The 21,393-nt window shown below is 34.7% G+C and overlaps 1 protein-coding gene across 1 annotated transcript in view; it reads right to left on the bottom strand.

Moving 5' to 3' along the window:
- LOC142344690 (uncharacterized) overlaps nucleotides 1–21,393 on the bottom strand; it is a 43,391-nt gene that overhangs the window by 17,936 nt on the left and 4,062 nt on the right. Inside the window, exons 3-4 of the mRNA XM_075396531.1 lie at nucleotides 16,969–17,090; nucleotides 28–139 (exon numbers count right to left, since the gene is read on the bottom strand). Coding sequence (XP_075252646.1) covers nucleotides 28–139; nucleotides 16,969–17,090 — 234 coding nt within the window. The remainder of the gene's footprint in view (nucleotides 1–27; nucleotides 140–16,968; nucleotides 17,091–21,393) is intronic.

The following is a 21,393-nucleotide window of genomic DNA, read 5'->3' as shown; positions in this document are numbered from 1 at the left end:
AGGTTATCAGCAAAATGGTTTGTTTACCTGTTGTACTTAGAGCCCGTAATGAAAGAATGCATGGACTCTCCATTGAACCCACTAGCATGCATCGGATACAACTGAGGTCGTTTGACGCAATCTGCAACCAGCCTCTTACCTAAAACAGCAATTAATTGTCAACTGAGAAAACGTTTACAATATTTAGAGAGAATTGGGAGCGTTTTTCCAATTTTGTCTTTCTTTGAGTTAACAATGTTTTTGTGAACACGACTATTTTCACTATATTTGATCAATTTTTCGAAACTTCAAAATATGTTTGATTATGCTTAAACATAATAAAATAGGCCCGATGATTTCATTGCATTCCATTCATTTTTTAATTTGACAAAGAGTTACTGAACGTTTTGGTTCAACTATTTCTGCAAAAACTTTGGGTAATTTTTTGATTACCCAATTACTTTTCTTCAAAAACTACCGTCAAATCGCTTATTTCTAGCTTAAAACTGATGATACTTCTCAACAACAGTTGCCTAAAACCTGCTCACATAATCTTCAAAAACTAGAGCTACAATTAGTTGAGGCTTAACTATCTAGGAAAAGATTTGCAGCTGTTAGCAAAAGCTTTTGGCTAACTAAAAGATATTAAATATAAAATTTAAAGTTAAAATTTAAATTTATTAAACAATTTTGCTCACCTTAGCGTAATTTTGGAATTTTTGTCCTACTATGTTTATAATTGAAGCAATTACGTATTTAATAGCCGAGAAGCAATAACAAGGACCTTGCTGGTTCCAATGTTGTTCGGTACAATCCATAATTGGGTTGTATTGCGCCCTGTCTTTTTAAAACATCTGTTCACATATTTCATTTGATTCAATAAGTAAAAATAAAGTAGTGGTTTTAATCAAGATTAATTAAAAAACAAATTGAAAATGTGAGTAATTTTTAAGAGTGGATTTTTCTTAAAACTTTTTCAAGACAACTGACGTGTTGGTGGTTGAAAATATTTCGGCATAAAAAATTATTTCAGGCAATTTGACCTGTGTTTTCAAAATCTTTCTGAGGTTTTCATTTTTGCCCGTACCTTGTTTTCAGCTAATAGCTACTGGATTTGTTTTCATGGGCTTAAAATTTTTTGCCAAAATTTTAATTTTTGAAATTTATATCAAATATTCTTTTAGACTCATCAATTACAGGTCCCATCTGTTTTCCAAAGAAACTATTATTAATTATTATTAAAGGCTTACGCACCATTTACAAGCTCAATAGTGCTCTCAAAATCAAATAATAAATTAAAAGTTTTCAGTTTTTTTGCGAGAATCAAACTCATGGGGTATTAGTTTCATTTCAAAAGGCAACTTATTCCATTCGAAAAGAACAGCAAAACTGAATGACCTTCGCCCAAATGCAGTTGTGACATTAGGAACCTTCAAATTGTACGCATATTGGCATATAGTCACCTAATCATTTCGGAAAACTAATGCGCCAAGAGACATCGTAATTTTCCACGGATGGTGAACTAAACGGTGACCAAAAAGTAGAGTTTTGTAGAGGACACGTTGTTTCATGGTTAGCCAATGTAGCTCTTTGATATAATTTGCTGTTGGTGAACCAAGTGATAGCCTAAAAATGAGACGACATGCTGAGTTCATTATACGCTGTAATTTTGTATAATATACACAGGTAGTCCATAGTACAGTGAGTTAGAGTAATCTAGTAGCGAGGGAATCATTACCCAACTAACTCGATCAATTTTATGTCGAAAGTATCTCTGACGGACTAAATTTTTCGCAGGAAATAATAATATCTACGGCACACAGAACTAACTTGTTTCGTATATGAAAGTCTAGAATCTAAGTTGAAGCCCAACAGAGTAACAGTGTTAGAAAAATTGGCGTCTGTTGGAAGTTCAATGTCGCTATTTAAACTATTCTTTCTATTAATAAACATGTACTCAGTTTTATTCGAGTTTAATCGGAGCTTAGAACCACTGAACCACATTTGCACAGTCGTATGTATCAAATAAAAACCCCTGATTTATCGAAGCATGCTAAACAAAATCGCTAACAGTGTCATGGGTATAAAAATGATAATTGACATCAAGACGTTCAAACAGAACTTCCAGAGGAACGAGATAACATGAAAAAGAACGAGACCTAGGACAAATCCTTGAGGAACACCTGTTTTTATAGTTCTTGGCATCGAATATTCGCCATCAATCAACACTTCTTGAGATCTACTACTCAGATAACTATTTAAAAAGCTAAGCACTTCATCTTTGAAACCCAAGCTTGTTTCACGAATTAAAAGATGTAATTCATGATCGAGAGTGTCAAAGGCAGCTGATAGATCAAGTTCAATATAAAAAGTGCTTTTTGTCTTGTCTAAAATGAGGAGCAAATCATTTGTCACCTTAACGAGGGCTGTTTCTGTACAAGAAACTTACTGTACGCACTTTGGTATTTGCTAAAGAGATTATTCTTTTCAAGGTGTTCACGCATTTGCATAAAAGCCGCCCGTTCTAATACTTTCCAAATGGAACTTAGGTTTGAGGTAGTTCTAAAAATTGAAAAATGTTCATGGTCAGAATTTGCTTTTTTCAAGTGGGGCTTCACAATGGCCATTTCAAAGGACTGAGGGAAACATCCCACCTTTAGAGAAAAATTAAGAAGTTTCAGAAGGTTGAGAAAATAATAATCTGGAAATGACTTTACAAGATGTGTCGGAATGATGTCTCGTGGAGATGTGGACCCATCGCAGTGGGAATCGATGCAATAATACTTTCCAACTTTAGATATAAAGAACTCGTTGAAGTCGTTTGCAAGCTGTTTTTTGTTTTCATATTTCGGGAGCTGTTCTACATCTTGACCAAGAAGCAATTTTAAGGTTGCAAATTTTTTACGGCTACATTTTTCCATCAACGCATTTTCAATGTATAATCTACGCTTCTCTAAGAATTTTATAAAATACATATGGGTAACATTTTCATATTCAGATTTTAGTACGGATGATTTCGACTTTCTGAATTTACGCTCTGCATTTCTTTTCTTTCGTTTCAATCTCAAAAGCTCGTCGTCAAAAAATGGACATTGATGTTTAGTAAATGTTTTTAATTTGAGTGGTAGAACTGAATCCCATGCTTCATCAATACCTGAGGCAACATCAAACTTAAAGCACGGCTGCAATAACTTAATAAAACTTTCAGAGTCAAACCTCTTCCAATTTCTATACATCAAACGGTGTTGAGATTTGCGTTATTTCACACTGCTGAGCGAGAAACAAACGAATGGTCCGAAGAAGTAATGAAGCTATTCGATTAACATTGAAATATTGTTTGACGCAGCAACATGGTCAAGAATCCCACCACTTCCATGCGTTTTCTCGCACACGTACTGAGTCAGGCCGAAATCTTCAAGAAATGAGTTCCACATTTTCGATGCATCGTTATTTACATTCAGCAAAATGTTAAAATCACCCAGGAGAACAATCTTGTCGAATTGTAGCCTTTTCTCTTCAAAGAGAATAGTAAAGTGATCAAGGAAAGATTTAGCATTCAATCCAGGTGGTCGATAAACAGCGATTACTAAATAACTGGTAGCCCCAACAGATAAAGAGACATAACAGCATTCAAAAAATTCAGAGGTAAACTTTTCAAAATTTTCCAAATGGAGATCATATCTGTAAAAGAGGCAAATTCCATTTGCTCTTTTATTAACCCTTGGTGCACTATAGAAAAGAAACCCCGGGGACAGCACTGCTTTAGAACAAAATCGTCATCTGAGTCGTTCGTAATCCACGATTCTAAAAATACTCCCAAACTAATTTCATTTACTTCCAAGAGGGCATCTACACCTTTCGTTTTGTTCCTGACAGAGCATACATTATGTAGACAAATGTTTGGTTCTGTAGATCTATGTTTCGTCGATCTTTGTTTTAATGGAGGACTGGCTAGTAGTCAATTTTGATCCACTGTTTTTAGCCAATCACGGGCGGCTTCATTCAGGTAAAATCTTGACATAGTAACGTTTTCAGGCCAGAAATCAGGTAACTCAACTTTCTCCTAATCAAAATTAAATACAATGGAAGGCTTTCAGGTGAGCTTCGAAATTTGGCGATTATTAAGCAGTTCAACATTTTCTACGCAGAACTCCATTTCTGATGTTGTTATGTTCGGACTCAATCAACCTACATATAAAAGACGACGCTTCGGGGGCTTTTTGACACCCTTGATGGCTGCTGGATTGGTGTTCATTCCCGTTTTTACCTCCTTAGGTGATCTTTCTTTTCTCTGTACAATTTCAAATTCAAAATCATCCGCCCTTCTCTTTCTGTTTACTGTCGCACTGTGATAACTGGATGAACTGTCGTTTCGATTCCTGCCGGGTCCACTTTTTGCAGCTTATAGAAAAAGGAATTCCGGTTTCTTTATCAACGCTATCTCATTGCGTAGCATTGTCACCTCGCGGATCAAAGAATCAACACAATCAAGCTTCTCGACGGCTGTAATTCTGTCCAGCGCAGATAGTTCTGCAGTAAAGCTAGGAGTTTAACCATTACATGACCATTAGATCATTCCCCTGATATTTGCGGTTCTTGAAATTAACAACCAAAGTGAACATAAATTTTCTTACATTTGACACAAAATGCACTCACTTGTACACTGCAAGGCTCGTTACAAATATTGCAGAGAGGTTCGGGCGGTGGTGGGGGCACCATTGTAACTTGGGGATAAAATGGGGACTAAGGGAAGTGACCGCTAGGGGCCTAAACTAATTAGTCAAACAAATGTGGAGAACACTCACACCAAATATTTGACTAAGAAAAATATTTAGGATGGCCAAAATGTAGTGAAACAAACAAGCAGATGCGAGGAACTCGCCAAATGCTTGATATCAAATATGGAATCGTAGATAATTCTCGTATGAATTCTTCCGCCGGAATCTGAAATCCCCGGTAACTGGGGCTACCGAAACAAAATCCGGCCTCTGATACCACAGTAAATAACAACAATCAAGAGCTGAAACAGAATTAAATAGCCTCCCGGGTGCACTTGGAGACTATTTAATAAGTTTATCACAACAATTAGGCTTAAAATGCTCCGTGCATTTAACTTTCAACTACCTGTTTTCCATTGTTCGCACAATTTGTTCGAAAAAATTTTTGACCGTAAATGATGATTCTAAGCCCCGATTGACTATGATAATTTTGATGCCATTTGTTTTAAAAAAGGGAAAAGTTCATTTTCGCAATTTCGCGTTCTGTGTATATTATCGCGTTTTGTGTTCATTTTCGCATTGCTGCGTCAACTGATTTAACTGAAAAGGGCCATTATTGTCGTATAATGGTCGATGGGTAATACATGACTTATCATTTTGGATATTAACTCAGGGCCAGTCCTGCTAATTTCAATGCGTCAATTTCGGTCATCTGTTACGGTCATCTGATCACTCGCCAAGAAGTCAAAAAGTGGCTTTTTCAGTGACTACAGATGTACAGCCGCTGAATTTGTGTGCCTAATATTAATTGTGACTGCATTCTATATGTTTTCGGTTCAATTGTTTGATAGGTTTTTTTTAGCATATATGGCTTCTTTCGCTCACCATAATGTGACTTCTAAATCCGCTCAGACCTCAACTGAAAATTGAATTGAACTTATTTTTGTAGTTTGTTGTCATTTTTTGTTGTTTCGCAAACTTAAACAAACCGATCAACGTCAGACAAATTCCAATTAAACGACAGGCGGGGCAATTGAATTCAGAGAGGCCGGTAGCCTAGTTTTTTTTTAAAGGGTCAAAAAATTCCGACCAAGGAGGAGTTCGAACCTGAAGCAATATATACTGAAGCAATGTAAGAATCTGAAGCGATATACACTCAACCATACAGCCACTATGATTGCGTATCTTACGATCACTTATGTTTTAGCAACAGACTTAGTTACTGAATGAAAAGCAATTTAGGTCAAACAAAAATCAAGAAGGCAAAAATAAAGAAGATACCCGAGAATGGAAATCGAAAGAATGTCCTTGAACAAAACGGTCAAGCAAGCATTTTGCATTAAAAAAACGTTGACAATAACTGTTTCAAACTTTTTGGAGAGCAAAACTTGGGTGTTTTTTGGCTTGGAAAATTGAATTAGTTTGATTTTAGTTTTTTTTACAACTAAATGCTTTGTCCATTATATTGACGAAAATTGCGGGTCTTTTTAACCTCACTTGTAAACAAGTCTGTCCTTTTTATCCATCAAGTTAATATTAATATCAACCATTATTTTCATCCATAATCCATCAAAACTAAATTTACAAAATTACAACTGATTTGTATTATTTTGAAGTTTCCCGCCCTTCGATATTTATTAACTTAGGATGGCATCCACTTTTGCAGTTATCACTTGTTTTTTGTATGGTTACTATAGCTGTCCAACGAATCAATAACCGATTAACGTGGGGCGAATTGCTCTCAAACGGCCAGCGAGCGGTTGGCTTAGTCAGTAGCTAGCCACGGTTTATTGAGGCTAGCTTTAGCTTAATTAGCGGGTGCGGTGGGGTGCAACATTCGGGGGAGGGGGGTGAGGAGAGGAGAGGGTCGTAGGGGGACATTGACTGTTGACTGCACAGGGCCCTTATGACCTGAAAGACGTGCAGGGGTAGGAATTTGGGGGGCTGATGTGTGGGGTGGGGGTGTTGGATCAATTTCTAAGAATCGACCTTCACACCATAAGTAGTCTCCAAAACAGTTTCCGTGAATGGCATACTTGAAATATAGTTAGCTGAAAGGCTTTAAGCGAACTTAATGCCCACTGAAATCTACCTTTTTATCCCGTTTCTCAAATGTCAAGCAAAAAAATCGCAATAGAAACAACCATCAGGACTAATATAATTGCTACAAAATTCGTTTGGGAGCAATTAATCTTGATATTGCAAAAGAAATTGTCATCAACTTAATTCTTCTGAAAATAAGACGTAGTTGGTTATGACCCCTCATTCCTCACACTGTCTTGCTTATTTAACTGAGAAAAAATTGTACTGCTTGATTCGGAGAAGTCTCAATGTGCATCTATTCGCACCAGCGGCCTTTGAAATGGTCAGAAAGGTAGATTCGGGCAAGTTTAAGATAAAAAGGCAAGTCTAAGAATCTAAAAACGATTTTTGAAACACAACCACATTTAGAGCACTTAGTGAACAAGGAAAAGCTTAACAACCATACTCAAACTTTACTAGCATCTATGACAATTTGTCACAGCCAAAAAAATCATAAGAAAACAAGAGATCTGAGCAATAAAAACAAACAAATGGAAAAATCTGGAATAAGCTGATTAAGCAACCGATTTATTCAAATTCTCTAACTTAAATACTGGTAAAAAGAACGTTGGTAAAGCAGTTGAAAACGAAGCTCAAGCTTTTGCAGTGAATGGAAACCGAATTATAAAACTCAATAGGTTCGATAACTGTTTGCTATTTTAGTTTTATTTGCAAGTGTAACCGTTTCAAATATTTCCAAGGATGGGGATTATTGCATTTTAGCGAACTCCCTATGCATCCTCCAAAAACATTAAATAATAAGTTTCTTAAAAAGCAGCTTCATGATGAACTGGCAAAAATATAGAATTTCATTTATTATAAAAATTGAAATTAATAGTCAGCGGTGTATGAACAAAAAAAATCTACTTTCATCTCAATTTATATTCATTTCAGCAAAAATGATACGGAAACGGAGAGAACGGTAGCGTGTTCCAAAAGCTTTTTGTCGCATAAAACTCAAATTTTTAGTTATATTTAATGAAACTCAAAACATCAAATACAAAAAGTGTCGTGATTCAATTGTTCAAGAAACCTGAAAAGAAACAATTCGAGGCCAGAGCAATTTTAGCTAAAAAAAATGATACTATTCAATTTGGAAACCTAAAATTAAAAACGAATCAGAGTCACAAATTCTAAATTTTGGTTACCTAAATATATAGCTCTTAAAACGGTCATAAAAAGTATTTTCCTTTCAAAAGACCTTCATCAACTTTAACCAGCCTCAATTTTAGACAGGCCTTACAAAAATTTTGAAAAATGACGAAAAAACACGAAAAATTGCCAACATTTTGGGCTCAAAAACTCCTAAAAATGACCTTTTAACCTTAAGCTACGGCCTTCCCAGTAGATTCACCACACTAAGCTCTTTAATGACTACTAAACGCGGCCATGGAATCTCCTGAAAAGTGGTAATTGAGTCATTTATGATAAAAATTTCTACTATGTTTCAACGCTAATGAGTGTAATAGATGACATCAGGTCACATAACAGCAGCTGAAGTGCGGCATCAACAAAAGAGTTAAGTAAAGTGATATAGAGAGATAGAGTGTGAGAGATAAAACTTGAACCAGAAAGAGGAAATAAACCCAACCGGAGTGAAAGAGAATTAGCAATATTTTCAATGATGACAATCAACTCTGCAACTTTAGTTTTCTAGCCTAGTTAGTAATTAAATCATAAAAAACTGGAAGCAAACTTAAAAGTTAGATGTCGCAGCGAAAAAACATGTTCTTTCCCAATTTTTGTCTCTGCAGTTCTGTCAGTACCCTATCTGCAAGACGTAAAAAGTTTCCTTGGCCAGTAAGATCTTTAAAATCAGAAAAGGACAAAAACACTCAAGAAGTTTAAAAACAACTGCAAATTTTAACGAAAAATTGCAAAATTCTTGATGTTAATATCTTCAGAACCATTCCATTGTCTCACGAGACTATCTAGTATCCATATTCTACTTCTTACATAATTTCACTGGCTCATTAGAGTCAATAAATTGGAACATGATAGAAATTTGCAAATATTTGAAAAAAAAATTCAAATTTCATCAAAAAATTGCTAAACTCGATTCATTAAAATATTGATAACCATTCCATTAACTCTATAGAAATTATGCAGCAGCTTTTATTAAACCTTGGAGGAGGAACCTGGTGCAAAAAAATTAAAACAGTCAAAAAACTTTCAAAAATAACAAACATTTTAAAAATTGCTCAAATTCGTGATATTATAATCTTGAAAAACATTCCATTACATCTATAGACTATGCAGGAGGCTATTACCAAATCCTAGAGGATGTTCTTGGCTAAAAAATGAAAAGGCTGAAAGCTTGAAAAATAGCAAGGTTTATCAAAAAATTGCAAAAATTTGTGATAATAAAAAGATGGAAACTAATCAATCCATAACCACTAAAATTTTTTTAGTAACTAACTATCAAAACCAAACCCAGCTTTCCTGAACCCTGAGATCTTGTAAAAAAAATGCAAAAATTTTCGTAAAAATTTTAGCAAGTCTGGTAAAAAAAATGCTAAAATGTGTCATGCTAAATCCTCTAAAAACACTCCATTACATCTAAAAATTATACAGTAACCTAATTTCAAACCCCAGAGGAGGTTCCTGGACTCTTGAGGCTGTAGAAAACTGAGAAATATGACTAAAAATTTTAAAATATTAAAAATTGCAAGCTTTATCAAATATTGCTAAAATTTGTGATATTAATCAGTTGAAAACTACTCCATGGCCAATAAAAACTTTTCGTAATTTATTATAAAACCCTAAAGAAGATTATTCTGACGTGAATAAGTTTTGTCAAAAAATGCTAAAATTTGTGATGTTAAAATGTTGAAAACCATTCCATTATCACTAGAAACTATGCAGTAGACTATTATCAAACACTAGATGTTTCTTGACAGCTAGGGCTGAAAAATTTTCAAAAATCTCGAAAAAATTGTGAAAATTAGTATAAATTTGCTTGTTTTTGTTTGGATTACCAAAAAGTATAGCTCTTAAAATGGTCATAAAAAGTGTTGTTTTTTCTTTCAAATGACCTGTATCAACTTTAACCAGCCTCAATTTTAGACAGGTCCAACAAAAAATTCGAAAAACGACAAGAAAACACGAAAAACTGCCAACATTTTGGGCTCAAAAACTCCTAAAAATGACCTTTTAACCTTAAGCTACGGCCTTCCCAGTAGATTCACCACACTAAGCTCTTTAATGACTACTAAACGCGGCGATGGAATTTCCTGAAAAGTGGTAATTGAGTCATTTATGATTAAAATTTCTACTATGTTTCAACGCTAATGAGTGTAATAGATGACATCAGGTCACATAACAGCAGCTGAAGTGCGGCATCAACAAAAGAGTTAAGTAAAGTGATATAGAGAGATAGAGTGTGAGAGATAAAACTTGAACCAGAAAGAGGAAATAAACCCAACCGGAGTGAAAGAGAATTAGGAATATTTTCAATGATGACAATCAACTGTGCAACTTTAGTTTTCTAGCCTAGTTAGTAATTAAATCATATAAAAAAAACTGGAAGCAAACTTAAAAGTTAGATGTCGCAGCGAAAAATGTTCATTCCCAATTTTTGTCTCTGCAGTTCTGTCAGTACCCTATCTGCAAGACGTAAAAAGTTTCCTTGGCCAGTAAGATCTTTAAAATCAGAAAAGGACAAAAACACTCAAGAAGTTTAAAAACAATTGCAAATTTTAACGAAAAATTGCAAAATTCTTGATGTTAATATCTTCAGAACCATTCCATTGTCTCACGAGACTATCTAGTATCCATATTCTACTTCTTACATAATTTCACTGGCTCATTAGAGTCAATAAATTGGAACATGATAGAAATTTGCAAATATTTGAAAAAAAAAATCGAATTTCATCAAAAAATTGCTAAACTCGATTCATTAAAATATTGATAACCATTCCATTAACTCTATAGAAATTATGCAGCAGCTTATTATTAAACCATGGAGGAGGAACCTGGTGCCAAAAAATTGAAACAATCAAAAAACATGCAAAAATAACAAACATTTTAATAATTGCTCAAATTCGTAATATTATAATCTTGAAAAACATTCCATTACATCTATAAACTATGCAGGAGGCTATTACCAAATCCTAGAGGCTGTTCTTGGCTAAAAAATGAAAAGGTTGAAAACTTGAAAAATAGCAAGGTTTATCAAAAAATTGCAAAAATTTGTGATAATAAAAAGATGGAAACTAATCAATCCATGACCACTAAAAATTTTTTAGTAACTAACTATCAAAACCAAACCCAGCTTTTCTGAACCCTGAGATCTTGTAAAAAAAATGCAAAAAATTTTCGTAAAAATTTTAGCAAGTCTGGTAAAAAAAAATGCTAAAATGTGTCATGCTAAATCCTCTAAAAACACTCCATTACATCTAAAAATTATACAGTAACCTAATTTCAAACCCCAGAGGAGGTTCCTGGACTCTTGAGGCTGTAGAAAACTGAGAAATATGACAAAAAAATTTAAAATATTAAAAATTGCAAGCTTTATGAAATATTGCTAAAATTTGTGATATTAATCAGTTGAAAACTACTCCATGGCCAATAAAAACTTTTCGTAATTTATTATAAAACCCTAAAAAAGATTATTCTGACGTGAATAAGTTTTGTCAAAAAATGCTAAAATTTGTGATGTTAAAATGTTGAAAACCATTCCATTATCACTAGAAACTATGCAGTAGACTATTATCAAACACTAGAGGTTTCTTGACAGCTAGGGCTGAAAAATTTTCAAAAATCTCGAAAAAATTGTGAAAATTAGTATAAATTTGCTTGTTTTTGTTTGGATTACCAAAAAGTATAGCTCTTAAAATGGTCATAAAAAGTGTTGTTTTTTCTTTCAAATGACCTGTATCAACTTTAACCAGCCTCAATTTTAGACAGGTCCAACAAAAATTCGAAAAACGACAAGAAAACACGAAAAATTGAAACATTTTGGGTTCAGAAACTCCTAAAAAAGACCTTTTAACCTTAAACTACGGCCTTACCAGTAGCTTCACCACACTAAGCACTTGGACTACTAAACGCGGCTAAGGGCCTCTAATGAAACTCAATGCCCGCTACCTGTTTATCCCGTTTCTAAGGACGAAAACTCAAATGGGTCAGACAAAAAATCGGTAAAGCGAAAAATCGCATAAAAAGGACCAACAAACATCTCCAAGCATAAAAAAGGCCACAAACATCTCTTGAGAGTAATTAACAATGATTTCCTGAAAAACAATAAAAAAAATCATAAAAAGTGCATAACTTAAGTTTTCAAATGTCGCAGTGGAAAATGTGTTCATAACCATTTTCGTCCCTGCAGTTCTGTCAGTACCCCATCTGCAAGAAGTAAGAAGTTTCGTTGCCCAGTAATGATCGTTAAAATCAGAAAAGGACAAATATTCAAAACAATTGCAAATTTTAACAAAATCTTGCTATAATTCGTGACATTAATATCTTCAGAACCATTTCATTGTCTCAAGAGAATATCCAGTATCCTTATTCCAATCCTCAAATACATTTACTGGCTCAGTAGGATCCATAAATTGTAATATCATAGGAATTTTTCAAAACTTTGAAAAAAATATCAATTTTATCAACTTGACTCATTAGAACCTTGATAACCATTCCATTAACTCAAGGAACTATGCATCAGCTTTTACCAAACCTTGTAGGAGGTCCCTGGTGCAAAAATTAAAATCGTCAAAAAATTAAACATTTTAAAAATTGCTTAAATTCGTGATATTTAAATCTTGAAAAAAATTCCATTACATCTAGAAACTATGCAGTCACCTATTACCAAGCCCTAGAGCATGTTCTTGGCTAAAAAACGACAAAAAAACTTGAAAGCAAGTTATCAAAAAAACTGCAAAAATTTGTGATATTAAAACGACGGAAACTAATCAATCCATGACCAATAAAAAATTTTCAGTAACACAATCAAACCCTAACCCAGGTTTTCTGACCGCTGAGTCTGAAAAAACCTGAATAACGGCCATATATGCCAAAAAAATTGCAAGTTGTGTAAACGAAAAGCTGAAATTTGTGATGTTAAAATGTTGAAAACCATTCCATTATCACTAGAAACAATGCAGTAGCCTATTATGAAACATCTAGGGGTTTCTTTACATCTAGGGCTGACAAAATCTCAAAAAATGACAAATTTTCAAAAAGCTTGAAAAATTTGTGAAAATTAGTAAAAATTTGCGTGTTTTTGTTTGAATTACCAAAACATATAGCTCTTAAAATGGTCATAAAAAGTGTTTTTTTCTTTCAAATGACCTTTATCAACTTTAACCAGCCTCAATATTAGACAGGTCCAACAAAAAATTTGAAAAATGACGAGAAAACACGAAAAATTGCAACATTTTGGGCTAAAAAACTCCTAAAAATGACCTGTTAACCTTAAACTACGGCCTTCCCAGTAGCTTCACCACACTAAGCATTTGAAGGACTACTAAACGCGGCTAGGGGCCTCTAATGAAACCTGATGACCGCTACCTGTTCATCTCGTTTTTAAGGATGAAAATTCAAATGGGTCACAGACGAAAAATCGGTCAAGAGAAAAATCGCATAAAAAATACCAACAGGACTAAAATTGCTACAAACTTCGTTTGAGTGCAATAAAAACAATACTTACTCTAGCTGTTCTACGAAAAATTAATGAACAAGTGTTAACGGGACTCAAAACGAAAATTGATGCTCATCACTGCCGTGGAGGTGAACAAGACAACAAGTCTGAGAAACAGTCAGCATCATCCCCCAATAGTTTCGGTTTGTTCCAGGAACAGGTCAGACATTTCAAAAAAAATGATTTCACGACTTTGCAGGAGAATTGTTTTGGGTAGTAGCAAAATAGCAAAACTGTATGACGATGCAAGTATTCCACTGGACGTTGCAATTCATGCCTACCGGGGTTCCTCGACGCTTGAAAAATCGGGGTGCCTACCGGGGTTCCTCGACGATCGTAGTTAGATCTGCTCGTAGATAATTCTGCTCGCAGACGCTCATTTTACAGTTCATCAGACGCTCATTTTACAGTTCAACAGACGCTCATTTTACAGTTCATCAGACGCTCATATTACAGTTCAGACGCTCATTTAACAGTTCATTCAAACAGACGCTCATTTTACAGTTCATTCAAACAGTTGGCCTTTAAATGCTCTTTTTTGAATACACAAAATCGTTTCGTGCACATTAAATTGAACAAATTCTCTTAGTTTCCCTTACATAAAACATTTCCTGTGAAAAAAAAAATCAATGAATATAGATAACAGCTGTCAACTTCCCAACCTGCTAACTCTTGATGAACGGAAACAGCTAAATAAACATACTTCCTACAAACTTTATGTTGATTTGTCTAATAAATTACATCGTAACGAATTATTTATTGAACAAGTGTAAACGGGACTCAAAACGAAAATTGATGCTCATCACTGCCTTGGAGGAGAACAAGACAACAAGTCTGAGAAACAGTCAGCATCATCCCCCAATAGTTTCGGTTTGTTCCAGGAAGAGGTCAGATATTTCAAAAAAAATGATTTCACGACTTTGCAGGAGAATTGTGTTTTGGGTAGTAGCATAATAACAAAACTGTATGACGATGCAAGTATTCCACTGGACGTTGCAATTCATGCCTACCAGAGTTCCTCGACGCTTGAAAAACTAAAAGTTGTTGACAAGTATGAATCAAAAAAACTAAAAAACCTAATTTTGCAGGATGGGACTAATAGCGTTCCAAAATCTTCCAAAAATGGCAAAGATTTGTTTGCTGACTATCAAAAACTGGTTGATAAATGCATGCAAAAATTTACTCCCGATTCAATGGTGCTGTGTGAAATTCCTCCCTTTAGGGAGATACCTATAAACAGCGATAAAAATTAAAAAAAATTGCAGTTTTCAATGATTTGCTAAATAGTACTTATGGGAACGTTGATAATGCAATTGTAGTGCATAAGCTAAATGATATTATTCGAAGTGTTCCAACCTACAATCCACGCATCACACATTTCAACCAACTGTACCATGACAATGTGCATTTAAATTATATGTTGGGAATACCATTCCTGAAAAACATACTGCTAGGATACCTATTAAAAACCTCAAATGGGGTTATTGACTTCAGTAAAGTAACATCTACCGCATTATGAAATGCAAAATAAGTTCTCTAATTATCAGCAACGCTACTTTTCACAGCCTCCAAACAACAACCAATCATTTAATCGTTATCATCCATATTAATTGTTGTCAAACCTTGATATTTAGATGAAATAAACAAACATTTTGATAGTTTGTTTGATTCAATGGGCACGAGCGGTTTGACATCATTAACTGAGTATAATGTTGAAAGCTGTAATTCTGATAAATTTATGTTATTATTTTTTGACGAGGCAAACAGTGGTTTTAAACTTTCCCACGCCACTGAGCCTCACTTACAATTCTAAATTGGAAAAACTATGTGTTTGATAAAAATTGACCTACTGAAAGTTTTCGTTTTCGTATGTTTTTCCTCATCTGGGCTCTTTTTCCTTCTATATGTTCATTTACTTATGTTAATTCACGGGGATAATGAAAGAAACCCGGGGCCTTTGGAAACCTTAAGCAGTATACACACAAAATGTAAAAAATGGCCCATGCAACTGAAAATTGTGCATGCTAACTGTTAGCAGAGCCGATATGTTTTCTCTTTAACGGATTTCTTAAACAAAACAAATTTCCTTTTCTACTGAAGTTGGCAAATGTTCCACCTATCCAGAAAAAAGGAGACACTGAAAATCCGCTGAATTATAGGCCTATTTCTATAACGCCTGCTTTGTCAAAAGTTCTTGAGATATTAATCAAAGATCAAATAGAGGAACACCTATCAAAATACAACCTCCTATCGAACACACAGTTTGGATTCAGAAAAAATTTTTCAACAATTGATGCTCTTGGTTATCTGACAGAAACTGTAAGACAGAAACTTGATGAAAAAAAAGTGGTCACTGCAGCGTTTTTAGATTTGTCAAAAGCTTTTGATTCAATTGACCACTCGCTTTTACTAGAAAAACTAAAACACCTTGGTTTCTCCTCTTCGGCTATCCTTTTCATTAAGAGTTACCTCAGTAACCGACATCAACGAGTAGTGATACCAGAAGCTGAATCTGACTGGCTGGAGGTCAAGCAAGGAGTTCCACAAGGCACAGTTTTTAGGGACCACTCCTTTTCAACCTATATGTAAATGATCTACCAAATTTTATCAACTGCAGTTTAATCCAATACGCTGACGATGCAATTGTCTATACTTTCGGCAAAAAAATACTGATTGCAAGCTTCATTTACAGAAATCAATTTCTTTTGTTGACTATTTTTCATACCATTCTTTAAAACTGAATTCAGAAAAAACTGAGTTCATTGTCTTTGGCACTTCATCCGCAGCAGAGTCTATTAAAGTTGACAACCATATAATAAAAGAAAATGAGAATGTGAAATATCTCGGAGTAATTTTGGACAAAAAATTGTTGTACCAACAACGAGTTAAACAAATACTCAGCAAGATGGCGCAAGGAATAAAAACACCTTATGTCCTGAGAAACGTAGTACCATACCATTTGCGCAAAATCCTACTGAATTCTCTTGTAATTAGTCATCTCCAGTACTCAGCTGTTTTGCTTTCGTCAATTTCAAAAAATCTTCTGACAACCTTAGAAAAGCAACTCAATTGGGCAGTTAAAGCTTGTTATTTTCAACGATTTAACTGTTCATCACTTAGTATCAAACTATATAATTATATACTGCCAATTAAACAATTGCTTGAATACAGCACTGTATGTCAATCAACTTTTGACATTTAAGAAGTCTGCCTTCCGGAGAAAAACAGGACTTAGCTTGCCAACTTATAAGTTTTACAGATATTCAAGAACGAAAACTATTTTTCTTGGAGAGAGGTCAAAAACATCATGGCTGGACAAATAAAAGTATCATCAAAAGTATCATAAAATCTTTTATCTGTTACATATAATTTATGTTATATCTTTACACTGCCATTTGTGTTACTTTTAGGCTCCTACACCTATTTATACTCATTTGGAAATTCAGTTTTTTTAGTTTTGTTTTACTAACAGCTGGAAAACTCGAAAACATCTGTGAATAAAAATGCATTTAATATTTTATTTTTGATCACACGAACTAGATGGATACTTACTCAGACATGTGTGCAATTTTGTATCCCCTGCACTTCGTTCCCACTGCTCGTACTCCAGTGGCTTCCTACCTGCTCGGGGTTCCACGGAAGATTTGCTGCCGTCTCTTGCCGCGGATGCAGGTCTTAACATGCCAAACATTTGTGTGTCAAAATGCTCCGGTACATATTACGACCCGAGTTTAAGAACATAAACCGACCAACGTCGGACGAATTGCTCTCGAACGACTGGTGAGGCTAGGGAGCCTGTCGCACCTGCGACCTCTGCGATGAGAGCAGGCGACATTTACCTCTATGCTACACGGACCATTTAAGTTCATGGCTCAAAATCGGTTCTATTTTAAGCAAGAGTTTAATTCAGAATGCGCGCAATTCAAATAACCGAAAAAAGCTTCAAATTTGATAAAATAGCCTGCATATTGCCGGAAAATAGCCGCCGTTGAAGCGCTAAAACCACATCGGGAATGAAACAGAGTAAGAAAAAAGAAGAGATAGAAATTGACAAAACAATTTTCTAAGTTTCAAAAATTGTAATAATTCAGTGTGTAGTTTCAGTTAGATTATAAACCTATACTTGCTTCAGCTTCTAAACTGAAGGGTTTTAAGCTTAATACTAATATCAGCTAGCAATCGCTCCAATGAACTTTGATAACCTAATGCAATATGACTTAATGCCCGGGATTTATCAGTTCATACCTTTTGACATTGACCGTATTCACTATATTGCGCAATTCAATTAGTGAAAAAAATTAGAATCCATACAGCTGAAACAGTGAGTGAGGTAAGTCAGAAGTCAAACATGAAAATCGTTACTTATGTACTATTGGGTAATGCAGATGACTTAAAACAAGAGCGTTCAGTAAAGCTGATCTGTTCACATTGCCTTTAAACTATGTTCTATATTTTATAGTTCATACTCAAAGGAATTAAAAATGTTTTTTTTATGTAAAACGAAAAACGTGATCAAAAGGTAAAGCGAAATAAAAAAACATAGCAGGACAAGTCCTGACGTGCGATTCAAAGAATTTTCATTGACTAAACAGAAAACTAGACCTAGAACGGATTATGAATGCATTGGGAAAACCGTTTTCTCACTCTACTTTAAAATTAAAGCAAAAAAAGTTTCACGCCGCAAAACCACTCACTTTTTCGCTCCACTTCCTGTTTATCCGTGACCAAAATCACTACTTCAATTTGACTTCAAAAATCATGAAAAAGTGTGAACAGATCATAAAAAAAAGACAGCGCCCCAATACAATTCAAATTCTTTGAAATGCAAAAACTTAGCAGGAAAAGTCCTGATGTACTATTCAACGAATTTTCGTTGACTTAACAAAAAACTAGACCTAAAATGGACTATGATTGAATAGGGAAAACCATCTCTATAACAATCAGATCAAGAAAATTTAAAAAAAAACACACAAAATCGATGTCAAAATGCCGCATGTGAACAAAACAAGCCAGAAATGGAAATTTGGTTCAAACAAAAGACTACGCCCAAAATGTACTAGGAGTGAATTGGAAAAACCATTTAAAATAAAAAACCGATCCAAAAAATCGAAAAAACAGTAAAAATCAAAGTGAAATTGCGGCTGGTGAATAAAAAACGACTAGCTAGAAAGCGAACTTTTGTTCAAACACCGTTTTCTCACACTTCCAAAATTCAAGCAAAACAAATTCACGCCGCAAAACCACTCGATTTTTCGCTCGACCCCCTGTATCGGTGTGACCAAAATCACTGCTCTAATTTGACTTCAAAAATCATGAAAATGTGTGAACAGATAAAATGTGTGCAGACGCCCTTATACAATTGAAATTCTTTGAGTTTAAAAAAAGGACAGCGCAAAATAATAGCCGTTTGAGAGGCTGACAGCGGCTATTAATAATAACATTTTCTTATATTTGATATGTTCGTATACAATCAGGTATATAAAGCGTTCTAAGCTGCAGCATGGTTTCAGAAAAAAATTATTCAACTATAACTCAATTACTTCTTTATTATAACAGCTCGTATATCACCCTTGCTGAACATCGTCAACCAAAAACAGCAACATAACCGACTAACGTCGGGCGAATTGCTCTCACACGACCAGCGAGCGGTTGTCTTCGTTATTAGCTAGCCACGGTTTAGTGAGGCTACCATTAGCTTATTTGAGGGGGCGTAAGGTGAGCGCAGCGGGGGGTGTGCCGGAGGCTAATGGGGTGGCAACAGTGGGGGGGGGGGGTAGTAGCCAACTTCTGAGAACCGCCCTTCACGCCGTAAGTATCCAAAACAGTTTCCGTGTATCATACTTGGACACTAGTGAGCTGAAAGGATCTAAGTGCACTTAGTACCCGCTGGGCGCTACCTTTTTATCCAGTTTTTGAGGACGAAAATTCAGATGGGTCAAACGAAAAATCGGTCAAGTGAAAAATCGCATTAAAAAAGACCGACAGGACTAATATAATTGCTACAAAATTCGTTTGAGAGCTATTAATCTTGATATTGCATAGAATTTGACATCAACTTAATTCTTCTGAAATTAAGACGTAGTTGGGTTCGAACCCTCATTCCTCACACTTTCTTGCTTCTTATTTAACTGACAGAGAGAAAAAACTGTACTGCTTGCTTTAGAGAAGTCTCAATTTACATCTAATCGCATCGGCTGCCTTTGAAATGGTCAGAAATGTAGAATCAGGCAAGTTTAAGATAAAAAGGCAAGTCTAAGAATCTAAAACGATTTTTGAAACACAACCACATTTAGAGCACTTAGTGAACAAGGAAAAGCTTAACAACCATACTCAAACTTTACTAGCATCTATGACAATTTGTCACAGCCAAAAAAATCAAAAGAAAACAAGAGATCTGAGCAATAAAAACAAACAAATGGAAAAATCTGGAATAAGCTGATTAAGCAACCGATTTATTCAAATTCTCTAACTTAAATACTGGTAAAAAGTACGTTGGTAAAGCAGTTGAAAACGAAGCTCAAGCTTTTGCAGTGAATGAAAACCGAATTATAAAACTCAATAGGTTCGATAACTGTTTGCTATTTCAGTTTTATTTGCAAGTTTAACCGTTTCAAATATTTCCAAGGATGGGGATTATTGCATTTTAGCGAACTCCCTTTGCATCCTCCAAAAACATTAAATATTAAGTTTCTTAAAAAGCAGCTTCATGATGATCTGGCAAAAATATAGAATTTCATTGATTATAAAAATTGAAATTAATAGTCAGCGGTGTATGAACAAAAAAAATCTACTTTCATCTCTATTTATATTCATTTCAGCAAAAAAGATACGGAAACGGAGAGAACGGTAGCGTGTTCCAAAAGCTTTTTGTCGCATAAAACTCAAATTTTTAGTTATATTCAATGAAACTCAAAACATCAAAAACAAAAAGCGTCCTGATTCAATTGTTCATGAAATCTGACCAGAGACAATTCGTGGCCAGAACAATTTTAGCTGAAACAAACATTACCGACTAAACGTCGGAAGAATTGCTCTCGAACGACTAGTAGGAGCTCTAATCAATTGCAACCTGCTTCAGTCGGTGGGGGGAGGGAGGGGGCGCCCAAATGGGACTAAGAAGTTCAATAGTGGGCTTCAAATAACCACAATAGAGGTTAACATATACCACTATTAAGATTTAAAGTAAAAAAGGGCACCAGTTTCGGCGCACTTTTCATTAAACTTTTAGTATTAAATTGCCGCCAATTGAGTTCAGCTGCTTGAAACTGTGAGTGAGAGAGAAATTTAGATCACGCGAATCGCAAAAAGTCAAGGGCGTAAAAGTCACTAGAAAGGTCAAAATTGTCAAGCGAAAATTTTGCATTAAAAAAAGACACACGTTTACAATAATTGCTATGAACTTCGTTCAAGAGCAATTAATCATACTATTCAATTTGGAAATTCCAATTTAAATACGATTATCAGAGTCAAAAATTCAAAATTTTCTTGGCAAATCTCCCATAATTTAAGACAAAAATACTATTTTCAACCAGTTTTTAACTGTTTTCAACCAGTGACGAAACAATTAAAACTACATCCAGAAAAAGGAACACCAAACAACCAGTTCAATATCTGCCAATCTTTGTGACAGAATTGTCTACAGGTTGCAAAATCCCAGTAGTCATCCAACAGCAATATTTCTATCTAAAATACACTTTTGTCAAAAAACATACTTTTCTGAATAAAACACACAAAAAATGTAAAAAAGCATATACTAGTCCGGAGAAAATCAGCAAAAAATTAAAACAGCCGACAGACTGTCCACAAATAGCCATAGTTGACCCTTGGGACTAATGGGATTGAATCAGAAAAAGTTAAAAACCGAGAGCCTTTTTCCAAAGTGTCAAAAATGTTTTAATTGAATGGTGAGCAGCTATAGATTAGAAAATTTTACAGAACTTAGTTTCCAAACTTTAAGACTATTCAGATTCATACGAA

Source organism: Convolutriloba macropyga, chromosome 8, assembly GCF_964194025.1.
Source record: "Convolutriloba macropyga chromosome 8, txConMacr16.3, whole genome shotgun sequence".
NCBI lineage: Eukaryota > Metazoa > Xenacoelomorpha > Acoela > Convolutidae > Convolutriloba > Convolutriloba macropyga.
This window is presented reverse-complemented; position numbering and strand designations above follow the sequence as displayed.